The 19,141-nt window shown below is 44.2% G+C and overlaps 3 protein-coding genes across 6 annotated transcripts in view; all 3 read right to left on the bottom strand.

Moving 5' to 3' along the window:
• Positions 1–334: 334 nt before the first annotated feature.
• Positions 335–5,925, bottom strand: LOC113907722 (disintegrin and metalloproteinase domain-containing protein 1a-like). Its single transcript, XM_027567341.1, has one exon. The coding sequence runs from the start codon at positions 3,185–3,187 to the stop codon at positions 335–337; it is 2,853 nt and encodes a 950-aa protein (XP_027423142.1). The 5' UTR covers positions 3,188–5,925.
• A 5,156-nt stretch (positions 5,926–11,081) lies between these two features.
• On the bottom strand, positions 11,082–14,385 carry LOC113907441 (disintegrin and metalloproteinase domain-containing protein 1a-like). Its single transcript, XM_027566602.1, has one exon. It carries the CDS (start codon positions 14,091–14,093, stop codon positions 11,529–11,531), a length of 2,565 nt encoding a protein of 854 aa, XP_027422403.1. The 5' UTR covers positions 14,094–14,385; the 3' UTR covers positions 11,082–11,528.
• A 1,321-nt stretch (positions 14,386–15,706) lies between these two features.
• MAPKAPK5 (mitogen-activated protein kinase-activated protein kinase 5) overlaps positions 15,707–19,141 on the bottom strand; it is a 33,490-nt gene continuing 30,055 nt past the window's right edge. For all 4 annotated transcript variants that reach the window (XM_027566598.1, XM_027566597.1, XM_027566599.1 and 1 more), the window contains one exon: positions 15,707–19,126. In XM_027566598.1, the coding sequence (XP_027422399.1) occupies positions 19,032–19,126 (95 nt within the window). In that variant the 3' untranslated portion in view covers positions 15,707–19,031. The remainder of the gene's footprint in view (positions 19,127–19,141) is intronic.

The following is a 19,141-nucleotide window of genomic DNA, read 5'->3' as shown; positions in this document are numbered from 1 at the left end:
CATTGATAAGTATGATTCATGAGGAGAACTTACATAAAATTGTTTCGTGAAATGGGAAAAAAGCGAAAGTGTAGAATATTTTACATATGAGTTCACATATGAATATATAACCAAATTAATAAAATGAATACTGAAAACCTTGTCATCCTGTTCCTATGTTGTTATGTTTCTATAGACTATCCCTGTCAAAGTTACAGGGTCCATCAGTTGTCACTTCACCTTTGCTTCTGTGAGTGCCTTATTCCCACTCAGTGCTTGAGACATTTGATACTTTTGAATTCTTCCTCCAGTACACTTCTGCCTTTGGTTATCCTTGTCCTTCACCTGCTGCCTCTTATGATAATGGCTGTCCTGGTGGTGAGGCCTCCGGTGGGGGCGCCTCCGGTGGGGGGGGAGCCTCCGGTGGGGGGGGTGCCTCCGGTGGGGGTGGCACCGGTGCGGGTGCCTCCGGTGGGGGCGCCTCCGGTGGGGGGGGCGCCGGTGCGGGTGCCTCCGGTGGGGGTGCCTCCGGTGGCGGTGCCTCCGGTGGGGGGGGCGCCGGTGCGGGTGCCTCCGGTGGGGGTGCCTCCGGTGGCGGTGCCTCCGGTGGGGGTGGCGCCTGTGTGGGTCCCTCTGGTGGGGGTGCCTCTGGTGGGGGTGGTGCCTGTGTGGGTCCCTCTGATGTGGGTGCTTCCGGAGGTGGTGCCCCTGGCGGCGATGGCTCTGGTGGCGGGCCCTGCTCTGGTGGCGGGCCCTGTTCTGGTGGGGGATCCTGCTCTGGTGGGGGGCTCCCTTCTGACCCCTCTTGTATCCCCACTGGGAGGAGCTCCATTATGAATACCTCACTACTGGTTTCCTCTGTAGTCTCATCTGAGATACCCCCTGGGGTCTCTACTGATTCAATTCCAGTCCTGAGGCTAATAAATAGTATTGCAATTATCAAAAGTACTAAAAGTAGTGAAGGGACTATGAAAACAACGTTGCCAATACCTTGAATCTCATAACTGCGTCTCTTTGGAGTTTCACTTTCACCTCCACTTGAAAGCTGAATTGATATCCTAGGAGGACCACTGTCTACACTACCACCTTCTCCTGGATCTTTGCAGTCGGGGGGCGCATAGCCATCCTCACAGTGGCAGTGCCTAAAATTGTTGCAAACTCCTTTCCCGTTACACAGTTCTGTTGTCTCACAGTTGTACCCAAGTGAGGTGTAATCAGTACACAAGTGATTCATGCAGACTTTGTGTGGGGCACAGAGAGTGCCAGTGTGTGCATCTCCATCATCAGGGACATCAGCAGTGCCATAGGCATCCATGCTCCAGCACCAGTCATCTTTGTGAGCGACCTGGATCAGTGTATGATTGGGTTTGAGTTGTGGTATCTCTCTAACATTTGTACATATAAGTTTGCCACAAAATATGTTATCATCTGCACACTTCAGATATGTTAACCTCGGTGAGCTGGTGGTACCACAGTTTCCAAACCGGTCCCCTCTTGTGTTCATTGAAACGTAACACATTTCTGGGGCAGACCTTGCAGGGGACCCGTATATATCCATGCACTGATTGTCAGGGTTCTTACACCGACCTCCAGCACAGTAGTGAATTCTGTCACACATGGTACCATCTAGCTTATAGCTGTCTCTGGGACATTCTCCCGAGGAACCATTACAATACTCTGGGAGGTCACACTCTCCCAGAGCAGCACGGCACATGAATCCCTGGTATCTCAGGCGACATTTATCACAGCAGAGTCCATCACTACATTCTGCATGCTCTCTCAGCTGACATCTGGTGTCACAGCATGGGTGCCTTTCACAGTTAGAACCACAGTCACACTGCTCAGGTCCTTCTACAATGCCATCGCCACAGTGGGAAGCCCTCCGTAAGCGGCCTTTGTGCCCAGGCTTGTTGAACAGGCAGGCCCCCTTGTGTTCCCAGAGGAACCGGTGGAAGAAGTCAGAGCTGCAGTTGCTGAAGCCACTTTCTTTAGTGATGTTTTCACGCATGAGGCAGAAGGGCCGGTCTTTACAGATGCAGGCCGGATGGTCGTGCCGAATACCCAAGTTGTGTCCGAGCTCATGGACCATGAGCGCTGCAAACAGGAGGACATCCTCGTGGTGGAAGGATTCCACGGCTGCCGCAAAATCACTGGAGCAGGCACCACTGAGAAATGCCTGCCCCGTATCCTCTCTAGGATGCTGTCCCACGATCATGTGGGCAACATCATGCTTCACACGATGGAAGAGCTTCTCTTGTCTCCAGCTGTTGAAATTCCTGAGTGCAACTTGCAGGTCCACGGGGACCTCTGTGAGGTCCCCCTCCGTCCAAATCTCCATTCCAGCCAGCACCACCTCTGTGTTTATTCCCCTTGTGAAGCTGTTGGCCAGAGCGATGATGTCCATTACTCTCTGGACTGTCTGATTGACGTCACTGCCCCACATTTGGAACCGCTGGTTGTTGACCACGACAAACATCTCCACGTACTTGGTATGTGACCACAAGTCGGATGGCACCTGCCAGCTGTGAGGCTTGCCGCTCTCTGGTCGCCGGCTGGTGGACGCCACTTGGCTGTCTTTGGACGTGACGCCACAGGAGACTCGAGCTTCGTGGGCCATGGCGTACAACAGGTGTTCAAACCGTTTGGAAGAGTGCACGGGCTCAAGGCCATAGGATTTTCCCTCCTTAATCAGGAGGCCCCTGAGGCCTGAACAGGTGTTGACAGAAACAAAAGAACCTGGGACTCCTTCTATGTAGCCTTCGTAGTGACAGTCCCGCGAGATGAGAGGCATTTCTTGCCCCAGGATGCCATCGTGGTAGCTGAAGACCGGGAAGTTATCCACAAAGTAGTCTGTCTTCAGCGTCAGGTGAATCAGCTGCCTCTGGCCCTGCATAAATAGCACATAGGAGAGCTTTTCCACTTGGTCTTCCCTTCCTTCCACTGTCAGACTCTTGGGAATGACTAGTTCATAGGAAGAGTGATGTGGTGAGCCCAGGTCACAGTACAGGCTTGGCAGAGAAATCAGTACCAAGAACAACAGGATCCCCAACCTGGCACATGAAAGTCCTGGCACCAGGGCCAGCCTCAAGCCCTTCATGTGAGGAGCCCAAGTTTGAAGCATTCTGATAGCCTCAGACATAGCCAGTTGCCTTTTCCATAGAGAAGGCAGTACAGAGGCAGAGTCTCTCACAGACGCTGCCACTGACATGGCCCTAGTGAATCAGTTGATGATGCAGGGCTTGTGTCCAGCAGCAGCAGCAGCTCTCCCTGACACACAGACCCTCTGCCACAGGTACTCACTTCAGATCTATTCTGGCTGCATGCAGGGCGGCTCTTGCCTGCCTCTCAGAGGTCAGCCTCTGGCTGTGTCCTTTCTAGTCTTTTGGATCTCTCTGTTATGCTTCAAATAGTCTTTTCTCTGTGACTTCCCTCCACACCCTCAACTCCAGTGGTTAAGGTCTTCCTGACGTTAGGAAGAGCTGTAATCATGAAGAGGGACTGCAGACTCTAAAATGCAAGACTGTACCTTGAGAAAGGAAACAAAACCTCCATATCTTCTTGAGTTGGACCGCATGGAACACCCCTCCCCCACTCTCCCATCGTCCGTTGCTCAGCTGACTCCTAATGTTCTAGACCAGGAGGCTTGGACGTCTTCAGTGGGCACGCTCCATTGCCCGTTTCCTCTCTCCTAAAGCTCTTGTTCTGTATCACATGGAGATTGTAACTAGATGTAACATGGCATTATAGATGCGATGCACAACAGACCAATCTGTTAGATAAAGCCAGTGTGGTACCTGCCTTGTGCCCCCAGATAGATAAACCCCAGTGTGCTGGTCACCCGTGGGACAAATGACATTCCCTACTTTTAAGAAAACATCATCAGCATTCAGTTTCTCAAGTTGTGTTTCTAACACAGTGTGTATTTATGACACTAAAAGTGTGTATGGGAGATGCCAGCAGAGCAGTCTCCCCGTTGTGCAGTTATCATGGGAACCTTGGTGGTAAGTATCTCCAGACCTATTACCATTCTTGGGCTGGTCTTGGCAGAGCAGTATCTTAAGACCATGCCTGTTGAAGACTAGGAATCCTGAAGTCTCCCCTGTGTTTGTATATGACTTCCATGTGTTCAGTGGCCACTTCTGTTTGTTCCTCGTTATACACTCTCCCAGGTCTAGAAGAGTGCTTGTTCAAGAGTAGACGAACAAGAATTATTGAATGACTATATAGCTCCCAGGTATGGTTGCTGTGGTGTCTCACTTGCTGTATCTTCTGTGTTTCTACTCGGCTTCGTGCCTGCCCTGAATATCTGTAAATGTCTTCAGAAAAACGCACGAAAACCTTGCTGGCACAGACATGATCTCAAAATGTACTTCTTTCTACGTTTTGCTGTCCAGTTCACTCTCCTAATTTCTTCTGGCCTCATATTTCACTGAGAAAAATATTAATAGAAGCAATCAAAAGGATGCCTCCACATATAAACACTAGCTGAGTCCACCACCTGTATCTAAATGCTCCCCCCACTATCGTGAATAAATTGTCCTTGCTCCCGTCTAAGACCAATCCTTTTACTTGTGTGTGAGGTATCCTTCCCTTTTAATTTCTCATGGACTTCATTCATTCTTACCTTTCTCCCTTCTCTCTTTTACATCTTGGGCATCTGTTTGTCTGCTGGATGCAGTCTTACTATTTGCTGTAATTTCTCACCTTTATAAAAACCATCCCTCTCAGCCCACAGCACCTTCCAGTCACCATCTAGTTTCTCCTTTTCTGTTTTACAGTGAAATTCTTTGAAACAGTGTAGAGACATTCTGTTCCAGTTTGTACCACTCCTTTCTTTATTTTCTCAAATGTTTTTTATTTTGATCCTAACACAGTCACAAAATATGCATAGAGCATAAATGTGCTTTTCAGTGAATTAGTATTAAATAAAATGAGAAAGGCAGTACCTTTGATCTCACATATCTGAGGTTCCACAAATAGCCAAGGTCATGGAGACAGAACGTAGAATACAGGTTACCCTGGGTAGGGAAGTAGAGGAATGGGGAGTTCTTGCAGACTTTCAGTTTAGGATGATGAAAAATTCTGGAAGTGGGTATTGACGATGGTGGCACAACAACATGAATGAACTTAATACCAGTGAACTGTGCACTTCAAAATGGTTAAGATGGTTAATTTAATATTGTGTGTATTTTACTGAAAAAGAGAAATAGCAAGGAAGGGAGGGAGGGTGAGAGAGAGAAACAGCTGTGTTAAGTACAGCCCTGATGAGGTAATCAGTACTTTTAGCTTCTTAGAAGTCACCTGCGTGCCATTGCCAATCTCATGCCCTCCTGCTTCAGAGAGATCATGATCTTGTCTTTTATGATACCTACTTCCTCATCTTCTTTATTATTTTTGCTTCCTAAATGTGTGCATCCTCAAATTATATCATTTTACTTTAGTTGTCTTTTAATAACAGCTTTATTGAGATATAAAGTTACATACCAGAATGCTCATCCTTTAAAGTGTACAATTCAGTGGTTTGTAGTATGATCGAAAAGTTATGCAGTCATCACCACAAGCAATTTTGGAAGATTTTCCTCATGCCAAAATAAAACTCCCATGTCCATTAGCAGTCGCTCTCCACTCTCTGCTCCCTGCAGCCCCTGGTCACCACTACTCTCCTTCCTATCTCTATGATTTTGTCTATTCTTGACAATCCATAGCAATGGATTCCTATATTATAGTTGTAGTCCTCTGTGGTTGGCTTATTTCACCTCACATAAAGTTTTCAAAGCCGTATCATAGCAGATACCAATAGTTTATTTCCTTTGGGCAAAATAACATTTTTTTAATATTGATATATCATAGTTTTTGATTCATCAATTATGAACATCATGTGAATGCAGAGTTCCAAAGAATAGCAAGAAGAGATAAGAAAGCCTTCCTCAGCAATCAGTGCAAAGAAATAGAGGAAAACAACAGAATGGGAAACACTAGAGATCTCTTCAAGAAAATTAGAGATACCGAGGGAACATTTCATGCAAAGATGGGCTTGATAAAGAACAGAAATGGTATGGACCTAACAGAAGTCAGAAGATATTAAGAAGAGGTGGCAAGAATACACAGAAGAACTGTACAAAAAGATCTCCCCGACCAAGATAATGACGATGGTGTGATCACTCACCTAGAGCCAGACATCCTGGAATGTGAAGTCAAGTGGGCCTTAGAAAGCATCACTAAGAACAAAGCTAGTAGAGGTGATGGAATTCCAGTTGAGCTATTTGAAATCCTGAAAGATGATGCTGTGAAAGTGCTGCACTCAATATGCCAGCAAATTTGGAAAACTCAGCAGTGGCCACAGGACTGGAAAAGGTCAGTCTTCATTCCAAAGAAAGGCAATGGCAACGAATGCTCAAACTACCACACAATTGCACTCATCTCACAAGCTAGTCAAGTAATGCTCAAAATTCTCCAAGCCAGGCTTCAGCAATACGTGAACCGTGAACTTCCAGATGTTCAAGCTGGTTTTAGAAAAGGCAGAGGAACCAGAGATCAAATTGCCAACATCCGCTGGATCATGGAAAAAGCAAGAGAGTTCCAGAAAAGCATCTATTTCTGCTTTACTGACTATGCCAAAGCCTTTGACTGTGTGGATCACAACATACTGTGGAAAATTCTGAAAGAGATGGGAATACCAGACCACCTGACCTGCCTCTTGAGAAACCTATATGCAAGTCAGGAAGCAACAGTTAGAACTGGACATGGAACAACAGACTGGTTCCAAATAGGAAAAGGAGTACGTCAAAGCTGTATATTGTCACCCCGCTTATTTAACTCATATGCAGAGTACATCATGAGAAACGCTAGGCTTGAAGAAGCACAAGCTGGAATCAAGATTGCTGGAAGAAATATCAATAACCTCAGATATGCAGATGACACCACCCTTATGGCAGAAAGTGAAGAGGAACTCAAAAGCCTCTTGATGAAAGTGAAAGAGGAGAGTGTAAAAGTTGGCTTAAAGCTCAACATTCAGAAAACGAAGATCATGGCATCTGGTCCCATCATTTCATGAGAAATAGATGGGGAAACAGTGGAAACAGTGTCAGACTTTATTTTGGGGGGGCTTCAAAATCACTGCAGATGGTGTGTGCAGCCATGAAATTAAAAGACGCTTACTCCTTGGAAGGAAAGTTATGACCAACCTAGACATTACTTTGCCAACAAAGGTCCGTCTAGTCAAGGCTATGGTTTTTCCAGTAGTCATGTGTGGAAGTGAGAGTTGGACTGTGAAGAAAGCTGAGCGCCGAAGAATCGATGCTTTTGAACTGTGGTGCTGGAGAAGACTCTTGAGAGTCCCTTGGACTGCAAGGAGATGCAGCCAGTCCATCCTAAAGGAGATCAGCCCTGGGTGTTCTTTGGAAGGACTGATGCTGAAGCTGAAGCTCCAATACTTTGTCCACCTGATGCGAAGAACTCACTCGTTGGAGAAGACCCTGATGCTGGGAAAGATTGAAGGCGGGAGGAGAAGGGGACGACAGAGGATGAGATGGTTGGATGGCGTCGTCAGCTCAATGGACATGAGTTTGAACAAGCTCCGGGAGTTGGCTGATTGACAAGGAAGCCTGGCGTGCTGCAGTCCATGAGGTTGCAACTTAGCGACTGAGTAACAACAACAACCCCTCACATAATTTGCCCTTTTAAAACAGGGTGTCTTGTTGAGTTGTAAGAGTTCTAAATGTTTCATGGGTACTAGCTGACCTCCGTCAGTATGTAATTTACAAATGTTTTCTCCGATTCTGTGGGCTTTTGCACTTTCTCAATGGTTACCTCTTAGAGTGGAAAATTATCTCATTTTTTTCTTTGGATTTTTTTCATTCTGTTAAAACATTCAGAATATAAAATTTTCCATTTTAACCAATTTTAAGTGTACACGTCAGTGGTACTAAGTAACGTCCCTGGTGTGCTACATTCAGTTCAGTTCAGTCGCTCAGTTGTGTCCGACTCTTTGCGGCCCCGTGAACCGCAGCACGCCAGGTCTCCCTGTCCATCACCAACTCCCGGAGTCCACCCAAACCCATGTCCATTGAGTCGGTGATACCATCCAACCATTTCATCCTCTGTCGTCCCCTTCTCCTGCCCTCAATCTTTCCCAGCATCGGGGTCTTTTCAAATGAGTCAGCTCTTCACATCAGGTGGCCAAAGTATTGGAGTTTCAGCTTCAACATCAGTCCTACCAATGAACACCCAGGACTGATCTCCTTTAGGATGGACTGGTTGGATCTCCTTGCAGTCCAAGGGACTCTCAAGAGTCTTCTGCAGCACCACAGTTCAAAAGCATCAATTCTTACCACTGTCCATCTCCAGGACTCTTTTCGTTATGTAAAAATGAAACTATACTCATTAAAGTATAAATCCCCATTATCTTCTTTCCCTTCGCCCCTAGCAACCTCTATCCTACTTTCTGTCTGTATGATTTTACTACACAAGTACATCATTTAAGTGGAATCTGACAGTATTTGTCTTCTTGCGACAAGCTTATTTCACTTAGCATAATGTCCTCAAGATCCATCCATGTTGTGGCAGTTTGCAGACTTTCCTCTTTTTTATGGGTGAATAATATTCCATTGTATGTACAGCCCACCTTTCGCTTCTCCATTCACCCCTCTGTGGGCACTCAGGTTGCTTCCACATTTTAGCTGTTGTGAATAATGCTGCTCTGAACATTACATGTATGGACATACAAAGCTCTCTTTGGGATCCTGCTTTGCATCCTTCTGGGCTTATACCTAGAAGTGAACTTGCTGGATCACATGGTCATTCTATTTTTAATATCTTTCAGGAGCTACCATACCATTCCACAGCAGCTGTAGCATTTTACCTTCCCACCAGTAGGGCACAAGTGTTCCAGTTTTCTCCACCTCCTCTCCAACATTGTTCTTTTCTGTTTTCTTTTGTTTTTGTAGTGGTCATGCTAATGGATATGAGGTGACATCTCATTGTAGTTCAGCTTGACATTTCCCTAAGGATGCGTGACATCGAGCATCTTTTCATATGCGAAAGGTCATTTGTGTATCTTCTTTGGAGAAATTTCCATTTGAGTCCTTTGCCCATGTTTTGAATCAGGCTGTGTGGTTTTTTGTTGTTGAGTTTTAGGAGTTTTCGCTATGTATTTTGGATAGTAGTTCCTTATCAGATATATGATTGGCAACTATTTTCTCTCATTCTGTGGGTGGCCTTTTCACTCTGTGAATATATAGTAATTTTGGATGCACAAAATTTAAGTATTTTCCTAAAGTCCATCTTGTCTGTTTTTCTTCGGTTTCTGTGCTTTTGGTGTCATAGCTGAGAAACCTTTGCCAAATCCAGTGCCGTGAAACTTTTGCCTTACGCTTTCTCCTATGAGGTTTATAGGAACACAGGTTTCCTGAATGGGGATTCTCCAGGAGCCTGCCAGACACACAAACTAGTAGTCATGCTATGGGTAGGCTTTTGAGGGAGCTCCAGACCGTTCTGTCCATTCTACCAGGCTGCCTGTTTTCACAGCCGTTGCAGTTGAGACGATGCAGTTGAGCTGTACTTGAGATGACTCGTGGGCACCTGAGGAGACGGCTATGGGAGTTGCGTAGTTAAAAGTTCACACACCTCACTGCTCTCACCAAGATTGAGCTGTTTTGTTGTTGTATGACCTAGACAGTTTCCACACTTGCAAAAAAGTTGACTGTGACTGTTTTTGCCAGTGTTACCACTGCTTTTGTGGAGGAGGGGGCTTCTGTAGACCCTTATTTTGACCTTTTGGAAGTGCTTCCCATTTCCCCTCTTCACTTGATATGAAGCCAGATGAATGCAGTGTTAATGCAAAGCCTCTTTAGTTCCACAGTAGTATTTAAGCTTCCTAGGTGCTTTTGTGTGCCACTGTGATTCATTCCTTTCCGTTGCTGTACTCCTCTGTTTCTCTATGTGGATCTGTCACAATTTAACGTCCATTGTATTATCTGTGAATACAACGTGGAGTTCTTTTGGAATACTGTGAACTATGCTTCTGTGTCCATTATTATCTAGTCAGAGGATGCAGATGTCAGGGTAGAAAGGTCAAGGGTATTCAGTATATGCTATTTCAAAGTGGCTGCCAGTTTACATTTCTAAAGCAATTGATGAGAGTTTCCACTGTTCCGTGGTAATACTTGGAATTTCCTTCTTCTGTAATCAGTCTTGTGAGTGTATAGTGATATCTCTCTACGGCTAGATAAGCTGCATTTCTCTGAATACTAAAGAGATTGGACACCTTCACAAATGGGTTCGGGCCCATCTTTTGCATTTTGACTCCACTGGAATAAGCTTTCACCCCCATGCATCCATCCAAACTGCCAGCTCCGGAATGTCAGTGGATAAACAACTCTCCGTTGTCAAATCAAATGATCAACATGGGGCCCTCAGGCTATGGACCTACCAGCAACTTTTAAAGATAATGGGTGGGTTCTGACTTGCTTTTTAAAAGAATCACTCTGTCTGCTGGGTAGAAAATATACTACTGTGGGAGCAGAGAAGTCAGGTAAATACCTGTGCATTTGTCTAGGAGAGAGTGATGGTGACACAGGCTCCACTCCTTACCAACTCTAGAGCAGAACTCTCCAGCCTCTGTTTCTTCGTATTCACGATGGAGTCTCATATTGTGCACGGGAGCATGAAATTAAGGGTGCGTGTAGAGTACTTAGCACCATGTCAGTGATGTTACGTGTGCTTGGGGGTATTGCTAGGGGTAGAGCATCTGACTGCACACACTGTCTTGCGTAGAGTTGGTGATGTTACATGTGTTTTGTGCTCTCTTTACACACAGTTGACCCCCCTCCAAAGCTCTGTTTCTTTAGACTGTCAATCAGCAATATATTAACTTAAAAATCAGAAATAAACATAAGTGGAAAAACAGAAAAAAAAGCAATAATTATTAATTCCAGCTGAACTCCACTCTAGACAAGGTTGTCTCTTGCCTAAGTGCTCTCCTTTCCTCATGCACCACCCTCATGCATCCAAGGTGATCAGATCCCCCTGGAGCAGATGTAGCCCCTTCTAAGAGAGCCGCAAAATAAAGAAGCCCCAAGGACTAGGCACTATGGAGACTGAAGTGATGCTTCTTAAAATAGCTTTTTATTTAAAATCATTTCCTATTCATGAATAGTAGTTGTTGAAGCAAATTAGATTACTGAACAGATAACATTCTTTAAATAATATGTAGGAGTGGGATGAATGATCCTGTGATAATCTTAGGTGCAAATAATAGTGTATATCAAACAGTGCAGATGGAAGATAGTATGCTGTCAACAGTAATTTCAGGTCAGAAATAGGCCCAACTAAAAGATGACATTGATAAGTATGATTCATGAGGAGAACGTACATAAAATTGTTTCGTGAAATGGGAAAAAAAGCGAAAGTGTAGAATATTTTACATACGAGTTCACATATGAATATATAACCAAATTAATAAAGTGAATACTGAAAACCTTGTCATCCTGTTCCTATGTTGTTAAGTTTCTGTAGACTATCCCTGTCAGAGTTACAGGTTCCATCAGTTGTCACTTCACCTTTGCTTCTGTGAGTGCCTTATTCCCACTTAGTGCTTGAGACATTTGATACTTTTGAATTCTTCCTCCAGTACACTTCTGCCTTTGGTTATCCTTGTCCTTCACCTGCTGCCTCTTGTGATACTGGCTGTCCTGGTGGTGGGGCACAGGTGGGGGTCCTGCTGGTGGAGGAGCCTCCATTGGGGGTCTCTCCTCTGGTGGGGGGCCCCCTTCTGGCCCCTCTTGTATCCCCACTGGGAGGAGCTCCATTATGAATACCTCACTACTGGTTTCCTCTGTAGTCTCATCTGAGATACCCCCTGGGGTCTCTACTGATTCAATTCCAGTCCTGAGGCTAATAAATAGTATTGCAGTTATCAAAAGTACTAAAAGTAGTGAAGGGACTATGAAAACAACGTTGCCAATACCTTGAATCTCATTACTGCGTCTCTTTGGAGTTTCACTTTCACCTCCACTTGAAAGCTGAATTGATATCCTAGGAGGACCACTGTCTACACTACCACCTTCTCCTAGATCTTTGCAGTCAGGGGGCGCATAGCCATCCTCACAGTGGCAGTGCCTAAAATTGTTGCAAACTCCTTTCCCGTTACACAGTTCTGTTGTCTCACAGTTGTACCCAAGTGAGGTGTAATCAGTACACAAGTGATTCATGCAGACTTTGTGTGGGGCACAGAGAGTGCCAGTGTGTGCATCTCCATCATCAGGGACATCAGCAGTGCCATAGGCATCCATGCTCCAGCACCAGTCATCTTTGTGAGCGACCTGGATCAGTGTATGATTGGGTCTGAGTTGTGGTATCTCTCTAACATTTGTACATATAAGTTTGCCACAAAATATGTTATCATCTGCACACTTCAGATATGTTAACCTCGGTGAGCTGGTGGTACCACAGTTTCCAAACCGGTCCCCTCTTGTGTTCATTGAAACGTAACACATTTCTGGGGCAGACCTTGCAGGGGACCCGTATATATCCATGCATTGATTGTCAGGGTTCTTACACCGACCTCCAGCACAGTAGTGAATTCTGTCACACATGGTACCATCTAGCTTATAGCTGTCTCTGGGACATTCTCCCGAGGAACCATTACAATACTCTGGGAGGTCACACTCTCCCAGAGCAGCACGGCACATGAATCCCTGGTATCTCAGGCGACATTTATCACAGCAGAGTCCATCACTACATTCTGCATGCTCTCTCAGCTGACATCTGGTGTCACAGCATGGGTGCCTTTCACAGTTAGAACCACAGTCACACTGCTCAGGTCCTTCTACAATGCCATCGCCACAGCGGGAAGCCCTCCGTAAGCGGCCTTTGTGCCCAGGCTTGTTGAACAGGCAGGCCCCCTTGTGTTCCCAGAGGAACCGGTGGAAGAAGTCAGAGCTGCAGTTGCTGAAGCCACTTTCTTTAGTGATGTTTTCACGCATGAGGCAGAAGGGCCGGTCTTTACAGATGCAGGCCGGATGGTCGTGCCGAATACCCAAGTTGTGTCCGAGCTCATGGACCATGAGCGCTGCAAACAGGAGGACATCCTCGTGGTGGAAGGATTCCACGGCTGCCGCAAAATCACTGGAGCAGGCACCACTGAGAAATGCCTGCCCCGTATCCTCTCTAGGATGCTGTCCCACGATCATGTGGGCAACATCATGCTTCACACGATGGAAGAGCTTCTCTTGTCTCCAGCTGTTGAAATTCCTGAGTGCAACTTGCAGGTCCACGGGGACCTCTGTGAGGTCCCCCTCCGTCCAAATCTCCATTCCAGCCAGCACCACCTCTGTGTTTATTCCCCTTGTGAAGCTGTTGGCCAGAGCGATGATGTCCATTACTCTCTGGACTGTCTGATTGACGTCACTGCCCCACATTTGGAACCGCTGGTTGTTGACCACGACAAACATCTCCACGTACTTGGTATGTGACCACAAGTCGGATGGCACCTGCCAGCTGTGAGGCTTGCCGCTCTCTGGTCGCCGGCTGGTGGACGCCACTTGGCTGTCTTTGGACGTGACGCCACAGGAGACTCGAGCTTCGTGGGCCATGGCGTACAACAGGTGTTCAAACCGTTTGGAAGAGTGCACGGGCTCAAGGCCATAGGATTTTCCCTCCTTAATCAGGAGGCCCCTGAGGCCTGAACAGGTGTTGACAGAAACAAAAGAACCTGGGACTCCTTCTATGTAGCCTTCGTAGTGACAGTCCCGCGAGATGAGAGGCATTTCTTGCCCCAGGATGCCATCGTGGTAGCTGAAGACCGGGAAGTTATCCACAAAGTAGTCTGTCTTCAGCGTCAGGTGAATCAGCTGCCTCTGGCCCTGCATAAATAGCACATAGGAGAGCTTTTCCACTTGGTCTTCCCTTCCTTCCACTGTCAGACTCTTGGGAATGACTACTTCATAGGAAGAGTGATATGGTGAGCCCAGGTCACAGTACAGGCTTGGCAGAGAAATCAGTACCAAGAACAACAGGATCCCCAACCTGGCACATGAAAGTCCTGGCACCAGGGCCAGCCTCAAACCCTTCATGTGAGGAGCCCAAGTTTGAAGCACTCTGATAGCCTCAGACATAGGCACTTGCCTTTTTCATATAGAAGGCAGTACAGAGGCAGAGTCTCTCACTGCGACTCTCACAGAGTCAGACGCTGCCACTGACATGGCCCTAGTGATCAGGTGACGATGCAGGGCTTGTTTCCAACAGAAGCAGTTTATCTCCCTGGCATGCTGAGCCTGGGAAATTTAGCTGTTAGCCCCAGATCTATGCCGGGTCCCTACTGGGTGGGTGCTGCCCAACTCTTGAGTCTTACAGACCTTGGGGCTGTGTTTCTGTTGTTTTTCTCTCTTGGTCTTCAGTGGTTTCCTTACTATATGACCCCCTTCCAACAGCAATGGTTTTAATGGTCCATGGCTGGTTCCTCTACCCAAGTAGACGGCCTCTAATGGTTTCAAGTCAGTAGTTTTACTCAAGCAAATTATCCTGTCCTCAGCCCAGTCCACACTATTCCTGATATCCATTAATCTGCTCATTCTCTGAAACCCAACATTCTGGCAGGAGGTCAGGGGGGAGGGGATGGGGATTCTTTGGGGACCCAGAGCGGGATGATGCTCTTTGTTGCCCACTGCCGCTTTTCCCAGTATCTGCAGCACTGACAGCATTGCTTCTCAGTCCAGTCCTCCTTTGTCAGGGTCGGTTTTTTTTGTTTAATTCAAGCAAACTTCTACATGGGTGCAGAAATTCTCCTTCATTCACTTTTTTCATGACAGATGAGTTTAGACATTTTATATCTGCATATAAACATAATTTTCCTCCAATAAGAAGTATTCTGAATGTATAGACATACTAACTGTTAAATGAAAGAAGCTCAGTTTCACTATGGAGACTAACAAGTGACTAGGATTGAAATTCAGTTTCTCCCAACATAAAAACAAATTCTGGAGTAAAACTAAACTCTGAATAACCAGGTTATCTAATTACCATTTCATCAAGAAAATAAAAATGCACTGTATAAGAATTTTTTGAAGACCTCTTTGTTTTTGTAACTAAAACTGAACCATACTGTCTATGAATGTCTTTTGATTTTGATGTTGATCTGTTATATTTAGTAGTATAGATTTAAAAGGAAAAAAGGGAAAAAAAGCTTTATCTATCATGTTCTTTGCTGTTATTCTTTTTTGCATCCTAATATCAACTAAAGTAAGACTCTACATCTTTTATCTTGCATTAAAATAATTTTATATTAAGTCAAATACTTACAATATAAAACCTTCAAAATAAGGGTAAGGAATATAAGTACCGCACAAAAATGGAGAGATGCACTATAGAATTCGAAAAAGAATGGTATACAAGATCTCAGATATAAGCATGAGCACATGAACTCACTAACCCTTTCTAGTTAATAATGTTTAATTCCTAACACAGACAAGGAAATTTATCCATATCTAGCAAGAAAATTAATACCATCATATCACCCATTAAAATTTACAGCAAAAATGGTGAAATGATTTCTAGGTGTATTTCCTTCCTCCTTGTATTTTATATAAGAGAAAAGCCTCTTAAAAGTATGTAACTTGGAAACTATCACAGATTTTAGATGTTCCCCTGTTCTTAAGTAAACAGACAGGACAAATTTGATCAAGTCATTTTGTGGGACAAAAGAATCAAATCAATAATGAAAGACCACTTCTACTATGTAAATAAATAAAAATATAATTAAAATTAAATATCCAGTTTTCCAATTCTCAAATTGAAACATTTTCATCAATACACATGTACGCAAAAGTATTCACACGCAGGATCTGATTTACATCATTTGACTTCAATAATTCCTTCAACTTGTTCTATCTCAAATGAATACAAAAACAAATTTCTTTTTTAAAAAGCATTTCCTCCTATCTGCATGTTTCAGACAATTAACTTCTGACAAGTGTTTCCTAGCTTATAAAATACATTAGCCAGAAAAATACAAATGTTGTTCCACATCAAATAGATTAATAATTGTGGTAAAATCTAAAGGTATTTGAGTGATAAGTAATGGTTATATAGTAAACAGAGGGTTGGCAAATCATGTAGGAAAACTGAAGACTCTAAACCTCCTGCCTATGAGAACTGTTCTTAGAATTTGAACTTTCTGCAGATACAGGCATTAGAGGGACAGGTCAAAAGAGACAAGGATGATTTTGTTTCATTTCCAGTACATGTTAATTTTGCTTTATTACCAAACCTGACTGGTAAAGTTAAAGCAGAATATGCTACTGGTCTACAAACTTCCCATAAACAAAACCCCACTTTAAAGACCAAACAGTGCTGAGTCTTTTGGAACCTCCGGTTTTGTCATGGAGCTCTGTGTCAGGTAGGACCCACTTTTAAACACCCTCCAGGGTATTCTATGGACTTCCCTGGTGGCTCAGTTGGTAAAAGCGTCTGCCTACAATGCAAGAGACCTGGGTTTGATCCCTGGGTCAGGAAGATCCCCCTGGAAAAGGAAATGGCAACCCACTCCAGTACTCTTGCCTGGAAAATCCCATGGACCAAAGGAGGAGCCTCGTAGGCTACAGTCCACGGGGTCATAAAGAGTCAGACACAACTGAGCCACTTCACTTTCAGGCTATTCTAAAACTTTGAGCATAACCCTCTGGACACTCTACTCATTTGGGGGGCCAGTTTAATTCAGCCTAAAGAAACATGAGCAACCTCTGTTCAGAGTAAAAGGAAGCATCTTTTGGATGCCCTTTTAGATCATACCTAAAATTCACTACACAGGGAAATCATCCTGAGCCTTTAGAAGACACCTAAATAGCAAATTTGAGAAGTTAATGGTAGACTAGTTCCTCTCTTAGAAGGTTCCTCTGAAGAAAAAGAAGAGTAACAAAGTTAGTTACTGCCTTCCTCACCCCAGGGAATACTGAAGTGAAAGTCACTTAGTTCTTTCCAACTCTTTGCAACCCCATGGACTATACAGTCCATGGAATTCTCCAGGCCAGAATACTGGAATGGGTAGCCTTTCCCTTCTCCAGGGGCTCTTCCCAACCCAGGGATCAAACCTAGGTCTCCCACATTGCAGGCAGATTCTTTACAAGCTGAGCCACAAGAAAAGCCCACAAATACTGAACGTCTGCAATAAAATAAGAAACATAACAGGGATTCAGTTGTTCCAGAAACAAGTGCAGTTTTTCCTGATTGCAGAAAGTGATTTATAAGACCGCATTTCACTGAAAAACAGAATTCAACTTTTAATTCAACTCTCAGCTAAGTTTTTTGGTTTGTTTTTCTCTGCTGCCTGTTAGATTTTGCCATGTTTAAAAGTATTGAATTCTCTTTACAGGGTATCCATTTATGAGTTATCAGTCACCTGAGATTAGTGAGTCTTACCTCAAAAAACACCATGGATTAAAAATTCCCCAAAATATGAGGGAACCGATGTATAAGGTAATTCCTAAAAGATATTATTTTTATCGTGTATTACTACACTCATTGACACACATATGGGGTATACTAACCCAATGTCATCCTGAAGACATATTAGGAAAGTGGAAGAGTTAGAAAGTAAGTGAGCTCTGTGGGGTTGACTTCGATTGAAGAGAATGTGGTGGGATGAAACTGAGTAACTGAGCCTACCGAGCCTTTCCTTCTCTGTGAATTGGAGTTTGCCTATTAGTTCTCCCATTTACCAACACCGAACCAACAGCCAAGAACTACTAAAATAAATAAAAATGGTTTGTTATGGAAGCCCATTGCACAACAGCACAGTAGAAAAGCACTGAGCCTTGTTTCTATTCAAGTATCTGATCTCTGGGCCAAAACCATGCTTCCTGAAAATGAAGAGTGCTAAATAAAATACATGCAGTCCAGGGGATGTCAACATGAAACCCAGGCAGAAACGTTAGAGAGAAAAGGTAGCTTTAAGACAGAAACCTGGACCATCTTAGCTGCTAACCCAGTTGTTGTTGTTCAGTCACTAAGTCATGTCCAACTCTTTGTGACCCCCATGGACTGCAGCACACCAGACCTCCTTGTCCCTCACTATCCCTCAGAGTCTATCCCTTCAGAGTTTACCAAGTTCATGTCCATTGAGCTGGTGATGCTATCCAAGCATCTCATCCTCTGCCACCTTCTTCTCCTTTTGCCTTCCATCTTTCCCAGTATCAGGGTCTCTTCCAGTGAGTCAGCTCTTCGCATCAGGTGGCCAAAGTATTAGAACTTCAGCTTCAGCATCAGTCCTTCCAATGAATATCCATTAGTCCAGTTTTTATGATATGTAACTTTCTCAGAAAAATCATTCCATAAAAGGAAGTAAGAAGCAATGGAGCTGGTGAGGGCTTCAGGAAATGGGGAGTACAAGGTAGGACCTTCAAGGAAGTAGCAGGGCTGAAGCTCTGGTTAAACATGAAAGAATAAACTCAATAGAGAATCCTATTAAAGAAACACATCAATACCTTTTAACAAATATGACAATAAAGAAATGGGACCACTTTTCCCTAGGGAATTAGGGAGAAGAGATACGAGGACTCAGCTCCCTGCCTCTTCCATCACAGGAGTTGGCACCCTCTGAGTTCCATCAGGCAGTTTGCAACACGGATCCACAAAAAATTCTTGGCACCAGAGCTAATCCACCAACAGTGCAGAGAGGAAATACACAGGGCAACTGAAACCAGATTCCACAGTACTTGATTCAGCTCTTTACTACACAGAGAGGTCAAAATAGTCGGTCGTTTGCCTACCACTGGCAAATGGTTTTTGTATGCTTTATTACAAATAAAACAATCTTGCTTGACAATACCGTCAGCTTTGCAACAGATGACTAAACAATCCTAAAGTAATAGTATATCTCTAGGAACTGAGCTTTTCTTAAAACAAATGAACTATATATACTATTAGTAAATCCTGTATCTAAATTTATATAGCATCTTTAAGCAGTGTGGAAATGAAATTATGATTTATTAATTTACATAAAAATTATACATTAATGAATAAATTTTCAAATTCTTTTTAAAAAAAGTCTGAAGCTGTCATTATTGGGATTCGTGGGAAGTGGTTTGCTCTTCTATCACTTGCTTCACAATTTCAGCCAGTTTTAATCGATCTACTTTATCGGTGAATCCACGACCTGAAACCCAAAAAA

This window comes from Bos indicus x Bos taurus, chromosome 17 (assembly GCF_003369695.1).
Source record: "Bos indicus x Bos taurus breed Angus x Brahman F1 hybrid chromosome 17, Bos_hybrid_MaternalHap_v2.0, whole genome shotgun sequence".
In the NCBI taxonomy this organism is placed as follows: Eukaryota; Metazoa; Chordata; class Mammalia; order Artiodactyla; family Bovidae; genus Bos; species Bos indicus x Bos taurus.
This window is presented reverse-complemented; position numbering and strand designations above follow the sequence as displayed.

What these genes read in the sequence shown, in the direction of transcription:
- LOC113907722 (XM_027567341.1), bottom strand. Translation starts at nt 3,187, where the DNA reads ATGTCAGTGGCAGCGTCTGTGAGAGACTCTGCCTCTGTACTGCCTTCT.
- LOC113907441 (XM_027566602.1), bottom strand. Translation starts at nt 14,093, where the DNA reads ATGTCTGAGGCTATCAGAGTGCTTCAAACTTGGGCTCCTCACATGAAG.